Raw genomic sequence first — 25,572 nt, 5'->3', positions numbered from 1 at the left:
GGAAAACCAACCAATCAGGGAGCACGTTGTTGCGGAGTGGCCAAGCTCACCGGACGCTCTCTCAACATGGTGAGTGCCGATTTTCAACAAAGTAATAGATTATTTATATCGAACCGAGTCTCAAAATTGCAATTGGAAGAGTTTGCACTTAAATCGTCCCCGTTGCCCTTGTCTTCCCCCGATGTTTATATTAAACGTCTCGTTGTTTATTAGAGAAATAAGGCGTTAGCCCGCTAGTGTTAGCAGCTCTCGGCTAAAATAGCGGCATACACACTTGTGTTGGGGCTCAGGCTAGTTCTTGGTACCAGTGTTGCCATGTCGGCTTATTGTAAGCGACGTTGGGCTTATTTGTCTGCAGTTGCTTGTTAAATATTGGTGGTTGCTGTTCTATGGTCTGGTTTCTACCTTGTAGTTACTTAGTTGTGGCTTGTTTCCTAATGTTGTTTAAACCAGTGGTTCTCAAACATTTTCATGTCAAGGACCCCCCAAATTAATATGCATTTGTCCACAGAACCCCCCCCACCCAATCAACAAATATTTTGTGCTATTTTTTTTTTTTTTTTTAAATAGCAGATAGTCTACAAGCTGTATTTAAATAGCCGTAGCCTAGTCGCTTCTTCTGGGCTTGTTTTCATAGACCGGGTTGCTTGTTTCTCTCGCGAAACCTGGCAACACTGCTTGGTACCAATTCTATACAATATAAGAGTGAAATGGCTCGTTGTTGGTGCTACTAATTGGCTCGGAGTAGTAGACCTTGTTAATGACTTCTAAGTAGATAATTCACTTAAATTAAAGATAATGTGCTGCTAATTATGTGCAGTGTGACAGAACACGTTAAGCTAACGTCTCTGTCCGGGATTTAGCCCGATTCCTCCAATTGAATGAGTCATTCACCAGCATGTAGCCATGTTCCACTGTAGCTTACACAAATATAACCCCAATCATTTAAACACTAACAGTTACGAGTCCCTTTAGATTAGTCTAATGTTTGATCACCATATACATCGTGTAGGGCAGTGGTTCTCAAAGTGGGGTCCACTCAAGGGACTCGACTCAGTCTTGAGGGTTCTGTTGAGGGGGTTCTTAATTGACCCTTACAGGCCTGATTCAATTTTTATGCTGTCAGAGTTAAGGCAGGTCCTTGAGATTTTAAAGTTTGAGAACCAATGATGAAGGGAGCTGCGAAGAAACAGAAGAGTGGACACCAAAACATGGTGGCCACTGCATGGGCATTAAGGGAAATCTGGGCACATCGGAAGAGTGGGTATACCAGGGAAATCCGGGCACCAGGAATACTCTACATGAAGTGTTAGGGACTGTAAATTAGTCTATCAACCATGTCCACAGAAAACTTTTTTAAGATAATTTCCAGAGCTGGGAATGATAAGAAATAGACTGAGCACATTGATGCATGCAACATACTGATCCATCTAAAGTTGAATTCACTCAGTGTATGTGGGTATTGCTTGCCGAAAATAACATAGCATTTATAGCTTGTACAATGACGATCTTTTTTTTGTTGGTAAGCAGCCATTGTACAACAGAGTATAAACAATGCTTCCTTGTTCATACTCGTTATTATAGCTTAAATTATTAATAATCATGTGCTGTGTGTCACGAGAGTAGTGCCCTGTCTCCCCCCCCAAAAAAAAAGTGCCAGTACCCCCCAAAAAAAATCACCTCAAGTGCCCACTGCCCATTCTCCCCAAAATGTGCCTACTCTTCCAAAAAAAAGTTGCCCACTCTTCCTGTATGAAAAATAATATCTACTTAGGTGCCACCATATTGTGAAATGACCTACCAAAACCCATTAAAGATCTTGACTCCCTACCCAAACTCAAAACTAAACTAAAAGAATGGCTGACCTCAAAATGCAAGCGAGCACCTGCACTCTGCCCCCACCCCTCCTTTCTCTGTAAATATACCTGTTGATGCAACTGAGTTTTCAACCATATATGTATTGCATTGCATTGTATGTATTACTGATGCATTAGTGCAATGGACCACAATGGAAACAAGCCCCCTGGGGTTTTTTGTGTTATCCTTTTAGCATAGCCGTAGAATACGACTCTCGTAGATGTATTGTATGATTCTGACATTTTCAATCTACGAGAGTCGTAGGGAACATCCCCCATGGGGACTTTCAGCTCCTAGCCTGTACGGTCTCCAAACATGTACAAATCTTACCCCCACGCCCCAAATGTTAACTCATTGTTCAGAGTTCTAGTGCAATGTAATAATCCATATTTTTAAATAAAGAAGTGTTTTAATGCCGTCTGTGGCCGATTCTGTTGGAAATTCACAATGGGCGGTAGTGATGAAGCGCATCCGGAAATACAAAAAATGTAAACCGGAAGTAAACGAGGGGGGGGGGGGGAGACAGACGGCATTAAAACACTTATGGATAAATAGGGATTATTACATAGGGGATATTCCCTATGACTCTCGTAGATTGAAAATGTCAGAATCATAAAATACATCTACGAGAGTCTTATTCTACGACTACTTTTTGCATAACCTTTGACTGTAGTACAGTGTATGGAACTCGGTGTACAGTGTGAGCTGTACTGTTAACAAACCTGTTAATAAAGTAATCAATCAATCTAATCTTAGCTAACTGTTAATGAGTATTTGTCAAGTTAACCTCGTCCTCTTGGTTATAAACTAACTTTAGCGAGTATAAACTAGGTACTTGTAACTTGTCGCAGTTGTCAATACCGTTGGTTAATAGTTTGTTACCTCCAACTCCATTCACTCAGTAGTTTTCTAATCCTGATTGGTCTTTGCTTAACAGTCTTCATCAGAGGCAAATAATGGCCCGAGCCAAGCTCCGCCATATCCTGGTGTTGCACCCACAGGGATGCCCCCACCCTTTGTAAGTTTCTGTTAGAAATGTCCATAGTATTTGTCTTATTTAAGTTTTGTTCATTATGGAATAAAATTGTATATAGTTTGAGTTTTTCTTCCTCCTGTGTTTGTCTAGATGGGGCCACCTGGAATTCCGCCTCATTACCCTCCAATGGGAATGCCACCCATGGGACAACGCCCTCCTAGCATGACCCCAATACCACCGGGTATAATGCCCCCTGGTATGATGCCACCGATGGGGGCACCTCCAATGGGACAGGTGAGCTTCAGAGTCAGTATCTGGATTCATTGTATCTAGGGGACTGAATTACTTACTGCTGCCCCTGCCTGGTACCACAAGTTCTCTTCCTGCACCTACACTATTAAACCTGCCATTTTCTAAAGTGTAACCATTAAGCATATTTAGCGTCGGTAAGTATCAACAAAACATTTTAAATGGCTTTACAACATTTGAGGCCATTTTAAGATCTTCCATGCATTTTTCAATGTGTGAAGGAAAATAATGACTGCCTAATAAAAGTGTGCTGCCTATAACTGGCCGTAAAAGGCATTTAAAACAATTTCGATATGGCTTATTACTGTCATTAAGGATATTCACATATCCACTTATCTGAATATGCTTATTGGTTAACTATAATAAATATATGTCTACTTAAGATGCATGTCCACACTGGGAAGTCTAGATTTAGAGAGAAAGCGAGAGCGAAGGAAAATGTACCACACAAAGAATAGCTTAGTTTACATTTCCCAAAGGACATTTTTGGGTTTTGTAACCCATTTGTCACCCAGTGCCAATGCCTAAGCTTGTAATCCTGGGTGCTACTCTCCCTCTGCCAGTCTGCGGAGAGCCCCGAACTGAGCTCATGCTTCCTTCAACGCATGAGGAGTGAGCAGGCCGCTTCTTATCACCTGACAGGGGGGAGTTTCCCCGGTAGGGCGTAGCGCGTGGCAGGAACACGTTATTCCAACCAGTTCCTTTCCCCTCCATCAGGCGCCCCGGCTGACCAGGGGGAGGCAGTATAGAGATCAGGATTACTGCATGTTTTTTGTGAGGGTACCTACTGTAGGGGACATGGGAGAACATGCAAATTCCACACAGAAAGGCCCTTTCGCAAAAACCACCTAGGGTATGGGCACTGATGACGCGGAGGAGAGAACACGCCCACAGTGTCCCTGGCGGGAATCAAACTTTGAATGTAAACAACTAAATTGCTTAAAATACATGCAATGTCCAAGCACATTACGCACAGATGGCGACGTAAACAAGAACACAATATGGTTGCTCCTCAGGCATAACTACAAATAAGCAAGTAAATGAAGTTGTGAGCTACATCATGTTTTCCACCCCTGGAAATTAATCCATTTGCATGGTGGAAAGTTAACAGGCTCCGTTTTCCCTTGAGTGGCTACCTAGATGCTGTGTATGTGTACCGGGAACATCGGAGCAGCTCTTTTCATCAGCAAGGCTCAACAGACTGAGCAGTAGATTGATGAAAGAACACGTTGGCATGTTACTTTTACTTAATAAAAATGTGTAGATTGGTCTTCTACAAGCAGCTTAAGTCATGTTAGTCTTGTGTAGGGCTGCCTACCGCATTTTAGCAGCACAGATTACGATGCGATTATTATTAAAGGAGGCTTTATCCAACGTGAGCTCGTTCAAAAGTTATTTCCTACACAACAGCTTGAACACATTACACATTACAGCAGAGGGACTCTTTTAAGCATGACATTTTAAAATCCTTGAAAGATCTGACAAGAAATTCAGAGATAAAAACAAACAACCGGACATTTGTTGGAGTCTAGCGTTTTTTTCTTTGCGACAGTACTGTTAGTCGACAAATGTCAGCTTTGCTACATGAGTGCATCATGCCCTCATGTGAAGGTGAAGTGACATGGTTAATTTCCCTGGAAGATTAGATGAAAGACAGACAATGATGATAACTAAACAATTATTGCGTTTATGTTGAGCTTAGGTATCAACCACCACCATTTGCACTCCTGTAACTTTCACCAGCAAAAAAATATATATATTTTAAATTAATAATAATTGCTCAACCCATTGGTATGCATCACATAAGCGTGGTAATGCGGTTATTTTTCCAGTCCTTGCCATGGTTAATAATCTGAAATCCAAAATGTTGTTTTGAAGCTAATTGCCGACATTTCTACCATGCAAACTGTTCAACCTGGCTCTATTGCAGAAAAATAAGTTTAAACTAAATCCAATGCAGCCTCCTCCAAAAAATCACAATCTATGTCCGCACATTCTAATCCAACATAATGCTGTAGGCATATTTTATGTATGCTGTGTGAACTAGCAGGTGCGCTATGGGTGTTTCGATCATGGGTGTTTTTTATTTTTTTAGATGGAAATTGGTTTTCAAATATACTTCGGTGGCCCATCCAAGTATATACTGGAAACAGCTATTTTGAAGAAATAATGTGCTCAGATGTTCCTTTATATGTTCCTTATAGGAATTCATCCTCATCTTGTGTTATCTGTTGGTATTTATAGCATCAAGACAAGCAGTGCTCATGACATTAAAATGCATTGATTTACAATAAAAGGCAGAGAAATGTCATATATATATATATATAAGTGATATCTAAAGCCTCTGCAAACCAACCACCCAATACATTTCCATGCACATTAGCACCCACTATATCTGAATATATTGTTCTGCAGGTTTATAGTATTGAATGGATTTTGCCTTCAATTTCCCTGCTTTGCACACATCCTTTCTATTGAAGCATTATGCACAAAATATGTACTGCATGTATGGTTTTGTCTGAAACATTGATAACATTCCAGAGAGACAAACTAAAATAGGAAGAAACAGGATGCTGATTCTGAAAAGCAATAAGCATTGCATTTGTTGTGTAGTTGAATTCAGGTGAGGAATCGGTTATAGCAGCTGTAACTGAAGATTATGAATAGAACCACACTAATTGTAGCAAGAATATGGATCCTATTATACCCTCCAAAAGGTGTGATATGGTAGATGTGTTGATACAGCTGCCAGTGTCACGGTTCAAAAGGTTGTGAGCTGATACGGTTTGGAGCTTCACTGGAGCTTCAGAGAGCACAAGCCGTGGCTTCACACAGTCCAATAGGCTCTCTCTCTCTCTCACTCCCTCAGCCACCCACCCTACCCCGCTTCCCACCAGTCACACACAGCCTTTCCACATGGGCACAAACACCCCGTACACCACTGTGTATTAATACCTCTGCCTGCACCAAGTGAGATGGAAATTAGTGGGTCGAATGAATTTTTCATGATGCTTCTTTTATTAGATGCCAGGCATGATGCCACCCATGATGCCGGGGATGATGATGCCCCCTCGCATGCCAGCTGGGGCATTGCAACCAGCGGGACCGGTAACTTGTCTCACTTCTTTTTTTTCCTTCTTCACATTGCTGCTGTGTTTCACACTTCCTAAAAGTTGTCCGCCATATGTCAGGCGTCAAGTTAAGCATTTGCATGACTCGCAAACACCGTAAATGTGTTGGAACACTACTGATATGTACACATTTAGAGATTGCATATTTAGAACTAGAAAATATATATATGAAAATATATATGTAATAATGAAGAAATGTTGTGGGCTCTCTGGATTGGTAGCCAGTATGTAGTAGTTAGAATGTTGGTAGTGTTACAGTAAGTTTTAATATAGTGTTAAGAATACTGATGGTTTAAATTATTGTTAGTGTTAAAGGAGCTCTCCAATTTTCAACCTTATCATCTTTTAATTGCTCCTCAATAATGCTCATAATACAATGGCACAATTTACATCTACTCACTCTGTCAGGGTTTCCGCGAGGCAATCTTTTGGCCGGCCACCGTGACGACAAGATTAAAATTTTCCAGCCAAAGGAATTAATTTACCATAATATAATTAAATGGAAAATGCTGTGTTTGAAGATGTGTGCATATGCAGTGAACCACCCAACTGATCATTACACCTTGTTACATTAGCGCAGCACTTCTTTCCCCTTGTCACAGATACAGTCTGTTCCTCCGTTTATAGTTTCCTATAGCATATTATCTAGGTGTCACAGCTCACACTGCTCTGATCCTCTCGGAGGAGGTCTCATGAATTCCATTCCCTAAAAACAACCTTCACAGAACTAAATGAACCCTCCACTGCTGGAAGGCTATGATCACAGGTGACAGTTATGATGTTAGCACTGATGTCATGTGAAGTTAAATAAAGACTGAACTTTTTTCTTCTTTTTGATGAATGGTAATGACGTTATGGAGAAGTGTTATTTCTGATATACCAAGTCTTTTGACAGCAGATGCTATTAGAGATGAGTCATCGACTTAATCAACAACTCGACAAGCATGTCTTCTCTTGCTGACTGTAAAACGTAATATGCTAATTACGGAAACTTTGTCATGTCATTCATTGCAAAGCTGGAATTGATACTATGCTAATTACGAAAACTTTATGAAGTCATTTATTGCAAAGCTGGAATCGATGGTCTATGATTTAAGCTAAGCTCATTATGCAATGAAAGTGAGATGGTATAGATTTTCAGCATAATGTTTTTAAAGTGCTCAAATTTATATTATCTGGATTAATGAAATAATCTTTTCCCCACAGCCTGGAGTTGAATCACCAGGTAAGACTTTGTATATTAACAAATAATATTCATGGTTATATAATTTGCCACAATACAGAATTAATTGATTTATCATGATTTGTGTGTTTTGTTTTTATCTTCACAGCTCCCACACCTGTAAGTATAACCCTATTTTCCATTGAAGACATTGCCTTCACACCTTACATGATAAGTCCTCCTTTTTAAACCCCATTCATCTATAACAGAGTTTGTTTGTATATTATGTAGATAGATAGATACCTTTCTTGATCCTGTGGGGGAATTTCAGTCACCCAGAGGCAGGCAGCAGTTAAGAGTGACAGAGTAAGATACAAAGGTATCTGATAGTACTATCCTTACTCTGTGACTTTGTGTCTGTTCCCCCAAAAAGAGGACCAATCACAGCTTAAGCTTCTACGTGTAAACTATCACAAAACAAACACCTTTGGCTACAAAAACCCAAAATGGCTGAAGTGAAGGTGATACTCATGAAGAGAGTGAAAGTTGAAATCCATGCATGTTAGATGCCTTCCTCAAGGGCTGTTAAATGGGTGGGTATTGAGGTAAGGGTGAGTCATTTCACTTACCCACCCTGATTTTTCCTGTTGGCCCGGGGGAATGAACCAGCAACCTTCTGGCCATAAGCACGGGCCTGTAAACTATGGGGCCACTACTGCCTGTTGTTGCAGTGTCGAGTTACACATCTATTACAGCAACTATACAAATAAAATAAAATACTTATCCCATGTTCCCTCTTACTGCTGTATTTCCCCTTTGTCATCAATAAAGGTTTATCTTATATCTGAGGCGTAGCTAATGCCAAGTTTATTAACACTCACACAGCCTGTAAACCAATTAACACTATTCAATTTCAAATGTCAGGCTAAGGTAAATTGTATATACTGTATGTAGATCTTGAAGCAATGTTTTTTTGTTGAAAGGAGGCACTTTAACACTACATTAAAAAAAAAATTGGTTGGCTCTCAGATCTTGTTTTGACGATTATTCGTTTTGAAACTCGGCATGAAAGAATCATGCAGTTTTTTTAATCCTTCAACATGATGAGGAGGAAAAAAACAGACTTATCCTTTAGAATAAAGTGTTAAGCTTTGTACTTCCCTCATTCCCTCAGTGTTTTGCTTGTTGTTCCTTTAATAATGGTGCAGTAGTCACTCAACTATTTCATGTGTTCTTTTGTCTTGCAGAGCACCACAAATGGGTCACCACAGGATGATGCACCAAAGAAGGTGGTACACCCTTTAGATAATGATAAATGTTTTTAAAACACTGAATATAATAACTGACTGAGCAACTGATCTTGCCATTCTTTTCATCCTCCACAGAAGTCTTTGTGGACGGAGCACAAGTCCCTGGATGGGAAGACGTACTTTTACAATACTGAGACCAAGCAGTCCACTTGGGAGAAACCAGATGATCTCAAGTCTCCTGCAGAAGTACAAACATATATATTTTTTAAAACATCACATGCATTTAGTGAATTGTAGCAACACACTCACATTTGAGTGTTTATGCCCACAGGGAACACATGCCATTCTTTTTTGAAACGTTTCGAGTTTTGATGCCCACAGGGAACACATCCCAGTAATGACCGTAAACATGTTATTTCCTGTGAAACAGCAAATGTTGTCCAAATGCCCCTGGAAGGAGTACAAGTCGGACACAGGAAAACCTTACTACTATAACTCCCAGACTAAGGAGTCCAGATGGACCAAACCCAAAGAATTGGAGGATCTGGAAGGTACTGAGCCACTGATTAATAGCAAGCCTTTGCTTTTAAAGACTGGTGTAACATTGTTGTAACGCAAGGTGATATTACACAGTTTGGAAGAGGCCACAATGAATGACTGACCATTGGCCATCTTTAACTAATAATGTTGTGTATTTGCTTAAATGTGGGGAATTTAGACAAATAGTGTTTCTTCCAGTACATTTGTTGGGGCTTTTTCCTCTAATCTGAAATGCACTTTTGAAATGGAAAAATATTATTCCTTACCAGTGTTCTGCTTTTGTCTCTCCCAGCCATGATCAAAGCAGAGGAAAATGGGTAAGAGCCTCCTGTTTATCTTTACCTACCTTACACAATGTGCTAATTTCAGACAGTCATTTAACATAATTTCTCACAAAACATCTTTGAAAAGAGATGAAAGACAATAATTTGTTTTGCTGTAAGTAAAAGGCCTACCCATTTTATAGTTTATATATTTATATTTCCACTTTGAGGACTGACCCATTTCATTCGAAGCAGCAACATTGTACTGTTATTCCAACTGACGAGGCTGTCATGCCATATGACTGGACCTGTCACTCATAATTGATCTGATTGCAGGACGACAGAGACTGCGGCTCCCGGCACAATGCCCGTCCCCATCCTGCAAGCAGATCCTGTGGCTGTCATGACAACCACGATGGAGGCAGAGGCCATGGTGACTGCAGCCTCGGAGGAACACCTGTCCCAGGTGGCCATGCATCACGTGCCTGAGGTCAGCGCCGCCGATGCACCGGTTCCCTCTACAGAGACCTCTGCCGCCGTGGAAGTCCCAGCCAGGTAATGTCAGATAATGGAGATGAATAGACCGACTGCCTCAGTCAGCCACGTGCAAGCCCAGCACCATGGGGTCACGCAGACATAATAAGGCCATACTAGTGTGATGTCAATGGGTTTGCAGAGATGGCATCCCATCTTATGGTATTTTATTGGCCTGTGTTGCAAGTCTATGAAATGGCATGATATGTGGAGATGGAGACATTGCACAGTTATGTTTTTTACCAGTGCCGTCTCATCCCCATCTCTCCCATATATTGTAAAAATGTTGTTCCATATTTTGACATCAACGGACAATGACAATATAAAGATACATTAAACTGAGACTTTACCCCCTATGCACTGTAAAACAGATGAAATGAATGAATATGTATACAAATGGAGATATAATTCCCCCGTCGTCATTCACCGTGTCCTGCATATAGATGTCCACTTAAAGGTCCTCAAGACCAGCGGCCAAAAGCCAAAAACATGTTGCATACGATATCCCCTGCACTCGAATGTCATTCTCCTGCATACATTGGAATCTGTTAAACCCAGTGTGTGCATTCTATTGACCCATTAAGACTGGGAACACATCTTTGTTTAGATTTGCGCTAAAAAGCATTATTTTACACTGGTTATTCAAAAATAGCATTTTTTGAAAAACATTTAAAATGTGTGCAAATCTTTTAATATATGTATTCTTTTAAAGTGAACATTCTGGGGGTCCCTGGAACAAAATATTTTGAGATGGGGGGGGGGGGGGGGGGTCAGCGGCCAAATACATATAATTGTGGGGGTCCTTGACAATTATGAAAAATTATGTTTTCTTTTTAAACTTAAAAATTTGTAGAATCGGCTTCAGGTTTTAATGGGTTAAAAACAATTACCACTAAAGCCCTCTATACTTATTAAACTTAAGTAAGGTCGGCTCTGTACGTGGTCCGCACTTTTCCCCCCTCTATACTAAATCTCTTCAATTGATCGTAGATCTGCTATCTTCGGCGAATGTTCCCCCCAGAATAGAGATGCTATGGTTCAAGTGGTTACATTTAATCAAGTGACTCAGAGCTCTTTCCCCAAACAACCTTTTAGACCCTTAATGTCCAGTAAAACTTCCTATAAAGGTGGGTGTAGATAGGCCCGGCAGTACAAGAAAAAAGTTTACATTTCAATGGTGGTTCAATAGTGTTTTCCTGACCCAACTGCATAATACTGTTTCTAAACAACAAAATGTTTCTGGAGACTGGTTTACTTCTTCAAATGAAAGTAATATACTACCCTGATAAAGTCAATTAATGTTCTTAATCTCCTCACTAAATCACTCTCCCATATTTTCTTGAAAAATCCAATAAAAGCCTGACACAAGAATAGAGGTGTTCTCACACTGGGGGTGAATAAACGATGCAAATTTGCCAGAGAGTATTTGGCATCAAAACTATTCATATAGTCAAAGCCTCATTCATACAGGTTGATGCCTTTATTCACTGTGAACATGAACAACCGACCTGGTTCCAAATTAAATAAAATGTATCCCCCTCTGGAGTGAGTCTGGAAATATCGTGGCTCTCTCCATCATCAAAATTGCCCACCCCTTGTTTATGTGGTTAAAATGTCAGTTTACTTCCTGCTAATGATGGTATTTTTCTTACCCCCACCCCACAAGTGCGAGCACTCACATAAGTGTATTTACTGTCACAGAGCGATGTGACAACGTAGTAGCTAAATTAATAATGTTAAAAGTATTGACTGACCTGCTTTGTTTTGTTTTCTGTTTTTACCTTCCCAAGTACTGAGACTGTCAGGGAAGAGCGTCCAGAGCTTCAGAAGAAGACCTACAAGTGGAACACAAAAGAGGAAGCCAAGCAGGCCTTCAAGGAGCTACTGAAGGAGAAGGTGCGGCTTCAGCCATGATGTCACATGTGATTACTATAAAGAGTCAACTAGGTCAAATACTGAGTGGAGTGGAGATGCTGCACTTTGTCTTGTCTCTGTAGGGCCACACACTGTCAGTTTATGTTAATTGGTATTTAGCAGTTGAGAAATATAAACTTGTATAATTGTGCTGGACTGGTATCAGTGAAGCAGTGTTGCTGTTGGACACTAGAAAACATGTCCTAGTGTATGAGACAACATTTCAGACCTAATTAACTGACATTCTTGAACTGCCATAGTCTAATTTGACCTTTATCTAATTTCATTCATTTAAAATAAACAAACAAGGAACAGAAATTAGCTAGCTCGGTTTAATCAATTGAATATATATGAATTTTGTTCATAATGCCAATTTAGTTTTGTTTGTTATGAACAAGGTTATTTGCATTTTACATTTTTGAATGAAGCCTAGCTGCATCCTGAATAAAAAATAAGAGATTAATTTATGCACACCGTGGATTTACTGGTTGTATGGGCATTTTGTGGTTTGGAAAGGTAAGGCCCTCTACTAATTAAAACTTATTTAGGTGTAAAATCCCCAGCTTTGTACATGACCACAAAGCCAGCTCCTCATATTGTCAATAGCTATAGAACCAGCGTTAATTGCTGATGTGGATTCTAGTTTGTAAATAATCTTTCTTGTTGGGAAATACTTTTAAAGTATAGCTCAAAGGACTGACCCTTGAATACAGTTTTAGTTTTAACGGTTTATTTTCAATTTCTAGCATGGGTGCACCTTAAACACCATGACAATTCAGCCACCTACGCGGTCATTCCTGATGCTGACTGTCTACCAGTGCAGCCTTTGTGTTTCGATCTGTATCTAATCCCTGTTTCTCCTCATGAGCCCCCAGGGAGGTCTTAGCTACAATTATTAAGCCTCACCTCCTGTTGCCGAGGACTGTGTTGTGCGTTTTGTGGCTCAGCGCCGCCCCACCACCCAATGCTGCTATATTTAGTTCTTTTTAATTTGGTGCACAAAGCTCTCCTCTGAGATTGCTTGCCATTTCCTTGCAAGATCTTAATGACTCTGTCTTTATGATTAGCGTTATTGGATCAAAGGCACAGGGCGCTGCCTGGGATTATGACTGTGAGACAGAGCGGCATGCCTCGCTGACTTAAAATAACTGTGACAACTGACAAGGCAGATGCATGCAGTGGAAATCGGTTCATAATGGATGATGGATTCTCTCTGTGGGAGAAGGCACGAGGCTGAAAGAACACTTACATAAGTACTAGCTGGCATTTGTTTGAATTATTGGCACTCCACACATGTCTCGTAACCTGACATCTATTAGTAATTAAGAGAATGAGTCAACTTTTCTGTTTGGAGCCAAAGCAGCTCAACTCCATCTGGGCCTGACCTGGCCTACGCTTTCTCTTTGTCACATGCCTCTTCATGTACAGTACATGACCACGTTTCAATCCCAGTCCCTTTTATTCCGCAGCTATAATGGGGTTGTTTCTGTTTGTATGTATTCATATGCAATATATATGTAAATGTACCTGTGTTCAGTGTAATGGCACAGTCACGTTCTGAGGTCCAACACAAACCCAAATCGTGTTCTCTTTGGATTGCAGGGCGTGTCATCCAACGCCTCTTGGGAGCAGGCTATGAAAATGATCATCAACGACCCTCGCTACAGGTACCCTCTTCACCTGAATTCAATCCAGCTTCTTTATAACGGGTAAAGCCATTTAACCCGTGTCTAACTCTGTGTCTTATTTCTCTTTCCCAATGAAGTGCCCTGCCCAAACTGAGTGAGAAGAAGCAGGCGTTCAACGCTTATAAGGTCCAGACAGAGAAAGAGGAGAAGGAGGAGGCTAGGATTAAATACAAAGAGTCTAAAGAGACATACCAGAGGTACTTGGAGAATCACGAGAAGATGACATCTACCACCCGATACAAGTAAGTGCAGCAGTGCAGTCTCACACTCACATGTATCTATAATTTCTCATTTCAGTGTCATTGATTTGCTGTTTGCTGAATTGCCAATGTGATTATGCAAATTTAAATGAAAGGTCACTAGTGGTGTGCTCTGCTTTGCACATCATCACGCACCTACAGCACTGCTATTGTAACCCCTATAGAATACAATTGACCTTACACTGCAGTTGCGGGGATCCGTTTCCATTCCATTCGTAATCATAACGCAGTGTCATCATTTTGTCACATTTGGAAGGTGACAACTTGGTGAATGAGCAGATGTTAGTCCTGGAGGCTACAGCTCAAACTATCAGACTGTTGTATCGCAGGCTTGAATCTGACTTCCCCCTTCTCACTAGTTTTTGCTCTGTTTTAAAATAGATTTTTTTTTATTTGCTTTTAATTATCTCTGCTTGTTCCCCTCAAGAATGAATATACATTTTACAGAAAAAAGTAGAGGATCTTTTATTTAAATGATGAGTTTTGATTTTGTGACTTATGTTACATTCAGCAGATCAGCACGGTCTGGTCAGTTGTTTGGGCGTGAAAGTCACAAACACTCCCAAAGCCGGAGGGTGTTCGCCAATCGAATAGCGACCTTGACAACAGGCCAGTTCAAGAGCATGGCTGGCACCAGAGTTGTCGTGTTAACTGGGTCTATATTCTGGGAAGGCGCACAATGGGCAGCTGGAGAGTGACAGCAAGGCTGTCTGACTATTTGAGTTTGAGTCACCACAGCCACCCGCTGCTTTCTCAGTGTCTTTGTTCAACAAAGTGAGGCTATTTGTATTCGAGACCTTTTATCCGAATTATGTCTAAACTTTTACCATTGTTTTTGGTTGAAGAATCCATCAGTGTCTCGCATTAAATTGACACATGGATTAGCTGGTCTGTGCCAGGGATAAGGAGTGTTTATGAAATGCTGCCCCCATGTGGAAGCATGCGTCATTGTGACCGTTTCTTTGTGTGTGCACCAAACAGGAAAGCAGAACAGATGTTCAATGAGCAGGAGGTGTGGAGCTGTGTCCCTGAGAGAGACCGACTGGAGATCTATGAAGATGTCTTGTTCTACCTGGCTAAGAAAGAGAAGGTCTGACCATGCAGCACTCCTGCTCTCCATTCAGCTATCTTTGCAACTTTGTAATACACACACATTGACACATTGGTTGGTAACTGGTACAGTGACCTCTGGGCACTGTTGATTTTATATTTATTTTATATTATTTACATGCATTTAATAAAATGGGGGTCAAAAACATATAATCATTTTTAGCACCTAATATTTCTACAATTGTTACAAAACCTGTGGCTAGCCAGTCAGTTTGGGCATAAACAAGAAGTTGAAGGGTAAATGTAGGTCTGATAAGGATGTACCGTGCTTCATATCATGATTTCCGTTGTTGACAAAATTGCCAATTTAACATTGAGGTGCCCCCATTGTTTTGGTGCCCACTCAACCTGTATGCCATTGGTTAAATCATTAACTTTTCTTCTGCTCTCCTATGCTCAAATATGGTGCTTCAGGAACAAGCCAAGCAGCTCAGGAAGAGGAACTGGGAAGCCCTAAAAAACATTCTGGACAACATGGCCAATGTCACCTACCGCACCACCTGGTCCGAGGCTCAGCAATACTTACTGGACAACCCCACCTTCGCTGAAGATGAGGAGCTGCAGAGTAAGAGAGCAAACACATATTTGTTCACATACCACTGATTTACAACCACCATTCTTTACTTTTAATTCACCTCTATATTTAAGGCACATGTTCATGCATCTTTTATGGGTTTCTTTCCCCCTGAACACACACACTGAGTTATTTGAGGGAAAACGGTGAATGGCAGAAATGGTAGCACAGAGTTGCGTTCATATATGTAATGTACACTGTGTACACTCTATGTACCACCGACAGACATGGACAAGGAGGACGCTCTCATATGTTTCGAGGAGCACATCCGAGCTCTGGAGAAGGAAGAGGAGGACGAGAAGCAGAAGACTCTGTTGAGGGAGAGAAGACGACAGCGCAAGAACAGAGAGTGCTTCCAGGTGAGAGAACAGCACTATCAAACACTGTCAGTTATGGAAAATATCACCTGACACCTGACATCACCTGACACATTTACTCACTACTAAACTTACCTGAGAAATTAATTATTTGAAAAATATTACTATATAATGGGTTTCTTCCTCCATCTGATAAAGCTGGTCAGAATGTCAGTGAATATTTCAGTTTAACTGGGAAGTCTGATAATCTTGGAAGCAATACGGGTAATACTGAGAAGTTTGTTTTTGTTAGACATAGACAATATAACAAAATGCTAAGAAAATGTAAAACAGCTAAGTAAATGTAAGTGAAATATGAAAGAGAAAGTCCCTGCTGTAGTGTTCCAGGTTGAGGCGGCAGAGTAGGAGAAGGCTACGTTAGCTCTGGCTTTCCACGCTAGCTGCAACATGTTTACTAGCACTGAGGTGATATGCAATTCTGCACACAACCGTGTTTTTATCCACGCTTTCATAATTTTTTAAAATCTAAATTTCCCATCTACTGGGCCAAGCAAAGCGGTCTGATCGGCTTCTTCTCCATTGCGTGCACTGGGGTTTGTTGTCTGAAGTCAATCAATGAACGTTGGTTGGTGCACCGGTATGCTTGGTACGCTTGAAACTCGTCCAGTCCCAGCCCTAATATATACTGAATAAAATCATTATAACCCTTAACACATATTGTTTATTACGTAGCTCATTACATAGCTTTCAACATTGTATTTTCTCAGGTTCTTCGTGGCAGTAAAGTTATGCTGCAAAGTCAAACATGAAGTCAAATCTGTATCCTGAGTTTCTCTGCAACTTGAGATGCACAGTGTGGCCTTCTCCTGAAGGCTGTTTTTTTAAGCAGTTCTGAAAAGAGAAGCCTCTGGCAGTACGCAGCCTACCTTAGCCAGCGTGGCCCACTTGGGATACAGTTCACTGTTGTATCACTGTTTTCAGCTGTCGGGAGAGTTAAGCCTCCGTAGCCACAGAGAACCCTCATCATTAGGATGGTGTCTTGCTATCCTCACGTGGCATCGACACCTTTTATATGTGTTGTGTTATGTTAGGTATTGTGTCCTAAAACAGCTTTTCACACAGCCACACACCCTGTATACCTGTGTGTGTGTATATATATATATGAGAGAGAGAATGGGTAAAATAGGCTCTCCCGCTACCTTCCTTTCCTCTTATCGAGCTCTAGTTCTATCGAGCGCTCTCTCTTTCCTCTCCCTCTTTCTCCCTCCCTCTGGTCTGACGTCACAACAGAAACTGTTGCCTAACAACGCTGATTTGCGCTGACATCAACCATTGCCTAACAACGTCCATATTTGGGCATAATCTGCCAGTGCTGTGACATCAGGCACGTCCGTATTTAGGCATAATCCGCCCTCCCCATAATTTGAACTTTATATATTAGATATTACGCACACATATATACATCAGAAAATGGGGTTGAATTCGGATATTTAATGTCCAAGAAATGGATACAAAAACAGTTCATACATGTGCGTGCATGCATACAAGCAGCATTATCAACTTACCCACTTTGCCAAGGGATATACAGTATAGATAGATAGATAGACAGGCAAACATGTATAAAATACCCTTTCATTTTAACCACACAGAAATTCCTGGATGAGCTCCATGATCATGGTCAGCTCCACTCCATGTCTGCCTGGATGGAGATGTACCCAACTGTGAGCTCTGACATCCGCTTCGCCAACATGCTGGGCCAGCCGGGTAGGACAGCAGGCCACGGCACACGTGGACGGACACGCATCGCTACAACACCACATTAACCCACTAAGACCGGGAACGCATCTGTGTCATTTTAAGATTTCTTTGACTATTCAAAAATAGCAGATCTACAAGCTCATAGCGCGGCACCAAGTGCCGTGCTACGAGCTTGTAGATCTGCTATTTTTGAAAATGTGTGCAAATCTTTGAATATATTTGTTTTCTAAAGCGAACATTTTTTACTAAAATCCTTGCTTCTGGGGGTCCCTGGAACAACATATTTTGAGATGGGGGTCCGTGGCCAAATACATATCATTTTGGGGTCCTTGACATGAAAAAAGTTTGAGGACCACTGATATTATAGCAACATAATTTTTTTCAAAAAACTGTTAGGATTTAGAAGACATTTGTAGAATCCCCAAAAGAGAAGATTTTAGTTAAAATGTTCGCTTAAAAAATTTACAAATAGCAGATCTACAAGCTCATGTTGTGGCACTTGGTACCGCGCCATGAGCTTGTATATCTGCTATTTTTTGAATAGCCAAAGAAATCTAAAATGACACAGATGCGTTCCCAGTCTTAATGAATTAAGAGAACACACGTGCTGCTATGAAGCACGTGTACTTGACTGTCTAGACCCACACTCACATTACACACATACATCTTAACTCATTCAGTGCCATAAAAAAGGATAGTTTTATATTCTGGATTGTTTTTATTTCAGAGTTTCAATGTTTCTGCAGTTTTATTTTAGGCTTCAAATTAATTTCCACATAAGACTTTTTTTTTTTTCCTGGCTGTTTTGTGCCAAGAATGCTTCGTCAGGGAAATATGCAAATGATAATTTCCAAAGTCTGTTCTCCAGGCTCCACTCCTCTGGACCTGTTTAAATTCTATGTGGAGGACTTGAAGGCCCGCTACCATGACGAGAAGAGGATCATCAAAGACATCCTTAAGGTGCGATCTCGCTTTTATCTGTTTCAGCCAAGACACATTCTCATGTAACGAGCTAACGTTGCTGATCTAAGAGGCAGGCATTGAAATAAATCTATTTTTAGCGACACAATCCTTTATTAATGGTTCCAAGTCTTGTGCTTTACGCTCATTACCTTTCTCTCTTGTTACCACTCTCAGGATAAAGGCTTCTTGGTTGAAGTCAACACTGGCTTTGAAGACTTTGGGTCAGTCATCAGCTCAGATAAGAGAGCCACCACGCTGGATGCAGGCAACATCAAGCTGGCCTTCAACAGTGTAAGACCTCCTGTCGTCTGTACCTGCCATCTCTGTAGCGGTTACATAAATCCTACATGAACACATAATTTCCAAAAATATAATTTCCTCACAAGCTTACCTTCTACAGACGAAGGGGCAAGTTAGAATGATTACGATTTTCATAGCCAACCAAGCTGTTGGAATATTAATACCAAGCGCTGATTCCAAGCGTCAACACTGGGTCTCACGTTTCCTTGTTATTCTGTGCAGCTACTGGAAAAAGCTGAAGCCAGAGAGAGGGAGCGAGAGAAGGAGGAGGCCAGGAAGATGAAAAGGAAAGAGGCAGCGTTCAAGAGCATGCTGAAGCAGGCCACGCCACCCCTGGAGCCAGAGAACGCATGGGAGGGAGTACGTCCTCATCTGCATTTTAGTCACGTGGTTTCACAAAGCCCAACATTCTTTCTATTCAGGTGTATCGTCCTATACTTCAATGTACCAGGAGGTTATCATGATGGTGTTGTGTAATGATGACATTTAATCGGCGCATTCCTATGCTTGCTCTCAGTGGATTCCTATGACTCACACACGAGTTCGCGGTTATGGCATGATTACATTTTTATATTACAGATTGGGGGTGTAACAGTTAATCAAAAATAATAGATTTAACTATTTTAACACCTTTACCGCCGGGCCCGTAGTTCTACGGGCCGTTAAATCCAACGGTTAAGCGCCGAGCCCGTAGTCCTACGGGCTGCGGTCTTTTCGCGCATGCGCGGTCCGGGTGCACTTTCGGAATTTTTTTGATCCACTTCCGTTTCCGGTTTGATGACAGGAAATAGAATTATTTGGGATCCGGTTTCGACGATCACGCCCGCTCCCATTCTACAGACGAAACTGAAACTCAATTCTCTTCCTGTAGTTTTTTCTCCTCGCATTTCACTGTTTAACGTAATCCGCTCTAACTACAATCATGGAACTCCGTTTGACATGCGGTCTTCACTGGGAGATACAGGGAGATCTCGCGGATGTAAACAGACCGTTCACGGCTCAATCTTAAGGATTTTAACAAGATCTATGGCGACATCAAAAAAACAAAAAAACAACAAAAACACCTTGGCACTGGTGAGTACATTATGAGATTAACCTCTGGCGGTGGATGTGTTAATAGCAGATTTAGTTGTGAGGTTGTAGATTGGCTATTTTCAAAAATTTTATGGGTCAACGCACCGTTGTACAACGAAGTATAAATGTGGTTAATCATGTCGATTCGTTGATATGAAAACTTGATTATTCGATTAATAGCTAAGAAAATAATCAATAGGTGCAGCCCTACCACTGATTGTGTGCTCTTTTCACCACTTGTTGGCTGTATTTTTAAATGGCTGCCTTGTTTGGGCCTTCTAGGTCAGAGAAAGATTCCTGAAAGAATCTGCCTTTGAAGACGTGACTCTGGAATCGGAGAGGAAAAGAATATTTAAAGATTTCATGCACGTCTTGGAGGTAAACCTCATTCCATAACCTCAACAGGGGACCACTGTCATTCAGGTATACTTTGTTTTGTTTTACTGACATAATTATTATATCAACAGCATGAATGCCAGCATCACCATTCCAAGACAAAAAAGCACTCCAAGAAGTCAAAGAAACACCACAGGAAGCGATCCCGCTCTCGATCGGTTAGTGGTCCTCATAAATACTGCTTAGCATTTGAAGGAAACGCAAGTGTTTTTTTCCCCCTCACATTCAGTCCCACTGGTGTGATCTATCATGGTCAAAACATGGTTGCATAAAAACATGCAAAACAATGCTAATGGGATAAAGATTACAGTGCATTGAAGTATACACACATTCATGCTGTTAGGCTAATATCACTCCACATATTTGATGTTGTTAATACAGCACAATTTAAAGTATAGTTTTGTATGTTTTTATTTAACCACGTTTTGATGACAATGGATGCCGGTGGAACAAAATGGGGAAAAAACATGGTTGCCATTGTTTAGCAATCCAGTAATGTGCAGATGGCACTCTTCTCTTGAGTTCTAATATCATGGTGTTAAACCATTTGCTTAACAACTCTGTGGGTGTGTGAACAGGGCTCAGAATCTGAGGATGACGAGTACCACAAGAGAAAGGGGAGGAGGTCCCAGTCTAAGTCCCCGTCTGAGCACTCTTCCAGCGGAGAGTCTGGTGAGTATCTTTCCCAGCAATGATCATCACTAGTTCGGTTGAAGATCTAACCGGCCCAATGGGGATGTGGATGATATAGTATGAACCAATCACCAATATGTCCCACTTTAGCCAACCCCCATCTCAGTAAACTGTTGCAATGAGAGGGATGAAAATTCAGGCTAGGTCATCACAGTTTTAGAGGGTAAAATAATGTTGCTATTAAAATTGCAGTATAACATAAAGGTCTGTCACTGATGTTCCTCACTCCCTTACAACCAGAGAGAAGCTACAAGAAATCCAAGAAGCACAAGAAGAAGACAAAGAAGAGACGCCATAAGTCTGTAAGTGCACAGAGGGGCCCTAAAATAAGTACAATTTCCTTTGTCTTTTTCCACTAAAACATTTTTTGGAAGGTTGTATGAGCATTTCAGTGTATTGTGTATCTGCTCTGATCCCAACCTTTACCCCCAAGGGCTCTCCCGAGTCAGACGGAGACAAGAAAGGACAAGGACGAGAGAGGGATGGAAAGCGAGAAAAGGACCAGGAGAAAGATAAAGAGAATGACCGGTCCCGAGGGAAAACGCACTCGGAGTCCAAACAGAAGTCTCCTAAAAGGAAAGCTGCCAAAGAAGAGGTTGGTTTCTTTCTGGTGTCTGAACTCGGCTTCTAGAATGTTTCTAAAGTTAAAAAAAATAAGTAGGATAACATCCAGTGCTTTCATTTATACCAGTAGAGTCAATTCTTTATCCTGCAGTGGCAATTAGCATGGACTCAAGAAAATTAATGAAAGAATGGAAAAACAAATACTAACGCAGCACATTTAGTTGATATTCGAGTCTGCCTTACTGGCTGGTTTGACAGGTAATCATTTGTAACAGTGAAAACCTCTTGTGAATTTCTAGATTGGCCAGCCACCTAAAAGCTAACCACATTAATCCTGGTGTCCCCGTTTTAAGCAAATGTTCAGATTTTTTTTAAGATAACAGAAAAAAGAGATAAAGGCATCGTGAACTTTTAGCTCGGCTACTTTTGCCATCCGGCGAAGTAGGGCTGAAGTTTGTTAGGTCTGATCCCGTATGTTGGATGCAAAAGGCTGATTATTCCATGCTGTGTCATGTGACCGACCAGGGTGGCTGGGATACGTCGGGCAGTGAGCTGAGTGAAGGGGAACTGGAGAAGAGGAGAAGAACTCTGCTGGAACAATTAGACGCACCGTGATCATGTGTCCCTTTCTCTCAGACCATCCTTGTATCTACAACTTCTTAACAACATGCATTCCCTCCCATGCTCATCTGACTGTACTGCACTCACCGGTGATGGGCTGCACAGGAGAAAACCTGCTTCCATGTAGGTATGATGGGAAAGGTGCTACGCTGAGATCACACATTTGATTTTAATGACTGGTTACTTTGATATCAGCACGGGTTAATGTACGGTGACATGTCTGACAGCCGTTTTTGTTGCCTTTGTTATGCTTTAGATCGATTTTTAGTCCATTCTAGTTGTACATGTTTTTCTTTGCCAACCGTTTTGATATTGAATTAAAAGCATATCCTAATGCCACACTGACTGAGACTGCTTTGTAAAGAGTTGCAAATGTCGAAGCACTTGTTATGGAAAATAGATGCATCCATTTAATAAACTCCACAGACTACCTTTCTCATTTTGAATAATTTCTTTGATAATCTTAAATATCAATGAAGCAAAAACATTCAGTTGAACATTAGAGTACTCTAACCGAATCTCCCATATGATTAATATTGTTCCTCCCCTGCAAGCTTGTATTTCATATTACACATGTGTAATCAATAAACTTTTTTATTTAAATCAATTAGTTTGATTCACAGTTGAGCCCTACTCAACATTTCTCGTGTAACACTTATTTGCCACTGTAGCCAAGGATCAGTTTCATTATGCTTTTGATATGAGGGTTGTAAGAAATTCCAATTGAACTGTACATGTAATAAAATAATTTCCATGGATGAGGTTTTCAATTTAATATGCAAGTTACAGCGGCAGACTTTCTGTATTATGATCCTTGAGTGTGAGACCTTAGGGCCTATTACACGAAAGGAGAATTAAATAAGCCTGGATTTAAGTCAAATCCAGGTTTGACAAAGTCTGGTCCGTACAGCCTGGTTTATTCCGTTCCATGATCGCCAAGCCAGGCTGAAAAGGAGCGACTTTGTCGAGCTAGACCTTGTCAAGCCAGGCTGTGTCGAGCCTGGATGGTAAAGCCAGGCTTCACGTATTCCTATAAAAGACCATGAAAGTCGATAGCAGAATCCTTGAACTTGACCAATCATGGAGCCCAAAACCAGAGCGGCGTTCTTCTCTGTGGCTGAACAGCAGCAGCTCATGGAACAGTGGCGTTCCCAGGAATTACATATACAGTAGGGCAGGTGAGATTCCCCCCCTACCTCGGGGAAAATCTCGGGGGAAACTAGTTAACAACACTACACTGACTACAAAACTGTAAAACGTTAATAAAAACAATATGCAAGTATAATCAATCAATTCTTCAGCGATGGTCTCTTTATGTTGTAGTTTAGTAATGAATGGCTCAAGCTGCTCTCAGAGCCCCTTTTATGCCAGGTGAGTACAGGTGATGGCCCAGACCCCCACCCCTGGCACTCCTGGTACACCATGAAGACAAAGGCCGGTCGCTCTGCTGAATGGATACGGTGGTGATTAGCTGCCTGATGGACGAGTTTGGATTCTTTTCACTGCCTGTTTTTTAGTCAGTCTTTTACTTCATTTTCTAGGGGAGGCGAGATTTTTGTTCCTGCCTCTACGGTGGGTACGCCACTGATAGCGTCGCAATAATTTTTAACCACTTAGCTTTGGCTAAGTTGGTGCCGCGCTTTATAGGAAAAATCTTGAAAATGTGTGCATATCTTTGAAATATATATACATTTTTAAAGCGACCATTTTTAACTCAAATCTTTGCTTCTGAGGGTCCCTGGCACAAAACATTTTCAGATGGGGGTCCGCGGCCAAATGTATATCAATTTAGGGGTCCTTGGCATGAAAAAGGTTGAAAACCACTGTTCTAAATGGCAGTGGATCACAAACTTTTTAGCTCAAGTCTTGAGTCAAGACCAAGGCTCATAAAGGTTGCTGGACAATATAGAGGATGAAATGCATAATGTATTAAATAATATAAAGGTAATATCAAATACATAGTAAAAAATTAGAGACATGACGCTTTATTAGCAAGACAGTGTTTTATTATATTCCTCATTTTGCTGGTTTCCCCTGAAACCCCTTTACTGTTACAGAGTAGAACTGCCTTAGAAATTCCATTGATGATGTGGCCATAGCTGAATGGTTAGAGAGCCTGCCTGACAAGCCATAAATCCCAGATTCGATCCCAAGCCTCAGCAATGTGTCCCTGAACAAGGCACTTAAAAGAATAGTTCACCCAAAAAATACTTATTTTTTATCAATATTTTTTTTTTCTTATCTTATAGTATTTATTTTATTTCATTTTATTTGAATGCAGGGTCATTAAAATGAGTCCATATACAAACACAAGTGTTGAATTAACTGTGGAAAAACTTGAAGAACAAGGCACTGGATTAAGTAAGCTTGGCTGTTAGCCTGGTAGGAACCAGGCTAACTTCAGCTAAATTTCCATGGTAACTAGTAGGATTGCGTAAATTTTCTTTCGTGAAATCGAGTCATGGCTAATCCTGGCTAAATTAAGCCAGGATAGGTGTTTAACCCCTAATTCTGCTTTCGTGAAATAGGCCCCTGGATTCAAATCTGACCCCATCTCGTCTTTCACGTCTCTCCTCTGCCCTTGGTTTAGTCTCCAGTCTACTCTACAGTGACCTGAAATAAATCACAATGCTGGAAAAAAAAATCTGATGGTAATAATCTAGTTTATATTCCTTTTTGTTTTAATGTCAGCAGCTGCCACCAAGACTCAACAACGGTACTGGGTATCATTACCTATGAAAGACTGTCAGTACATTTTGTCTCTGCATAGTGTGGGGGCTAATAGACCTTGGCAGTGGAATTGCGTTGCTAGGGAACAGCTTGGTCCAAGTTTATTTCTTGTCAGCTACACTGATATTAACCACTGAAACTGGAAAAACTTTGAAATATACAGAATGTAAGTATTCTAGCTTTCAAATGTTGAGGTTCTTCATAAATTGACAGCTTGATATTATGTTGATCGCTAATACAAACACTATTATCCACGTCATAGAAGCAGTGTATTAACGGGTATTCTATCGCGTAAGATTCTGTCCCTTGAAAGTGTGTGTGTTTCATCCAGCAATAGGTTTTGTATTGATTTTTTCAATTCTGTTGCCCTAAGGGATATTTTGGGTGTCTGTTGCAGTCAAATGGAGAAAATATGACTATGAAATCACATTTTAGTATTATTGCTGCCACTACATTACTGCTACTGCCAGTAAAGTGATATCCTGATGGTTGGGAGCACTTTTGCAATTCTAAACCACTCAAACATAGTCAGAACTGTTGTCAACCGGAAACAAAACGGCAATCGTGTCGAGAAACCAGCATGAAATA

General features: G+C 40.9%; 1 protein-coding gene across 1 annotated transcript; it reads left to right on the top strand.

Annotated features, from left to right (window-relative positions):
• The first annotated feature begins 39 nt into the window (after window positions 1-39).
• prpf40a (PRP40 pre-mRNA processing factor 40 homolog A) lies at window positions 40-22,593 on the top strand. Its single transcript, XM_080412656.1, has 25 exons — window positions 40-69; window positions 2,795-2,875; window positions 2,984-3,127; window positions 6,167-6,294; window positions 8,685-8,724; window positions 8,821-8,931; window positions 9,116-9,236; window positions 9,518-9,542; window positions 9,825-10,043; window positions 11,813-11,918; window positions 13,539-13,603; window positions 13,702-13,866; window positions 14,866-14,974; window positions 15,409-15,559; window positions 15,794-15,927; window positions 17,535-17,649; window positions 18,512-18,603; window positions 18,781-18,897; window positions 19,129-19,266; window positions 20,263-20,358; window positions 20,448-20,534; window positions 20,955-21,048; window positions 21,310-21,371; window positions 21,503-21,664; window positions 22,159-22,593. Exons 1-25 carry the CDS (start codon window positions 67-69, stop codon window positions 22,246-22,248), a joined length of 2,655 nt encoding a protein of 884 aa, XP_080268782.1. The 5' UTR covers window positions 40-66; the 3' UTR covers window positions 22,249-22,593.
• Window positions 22,594-25,572: the final 2,979 nt, after the last annotated feature.

The sequence above is a fragment of the Gymnoscopelus braueri genome, assembly GCF_963280865.1.
Source record: "Gymnoscopelus braueri genome assembly, chromosome: 18".
NCBI lineage: Eukaryota > Metazoa > Chordata > Actinopteri > Myctophiformes > Myctophidae > Gymnoscopelus > Gymnoscopelus braueri.
The sequence above is the reverse complement of the archived record's forward strand: the minus strand, read 5'-3'. Positions and strand labels throughout refer to the sequence as shown.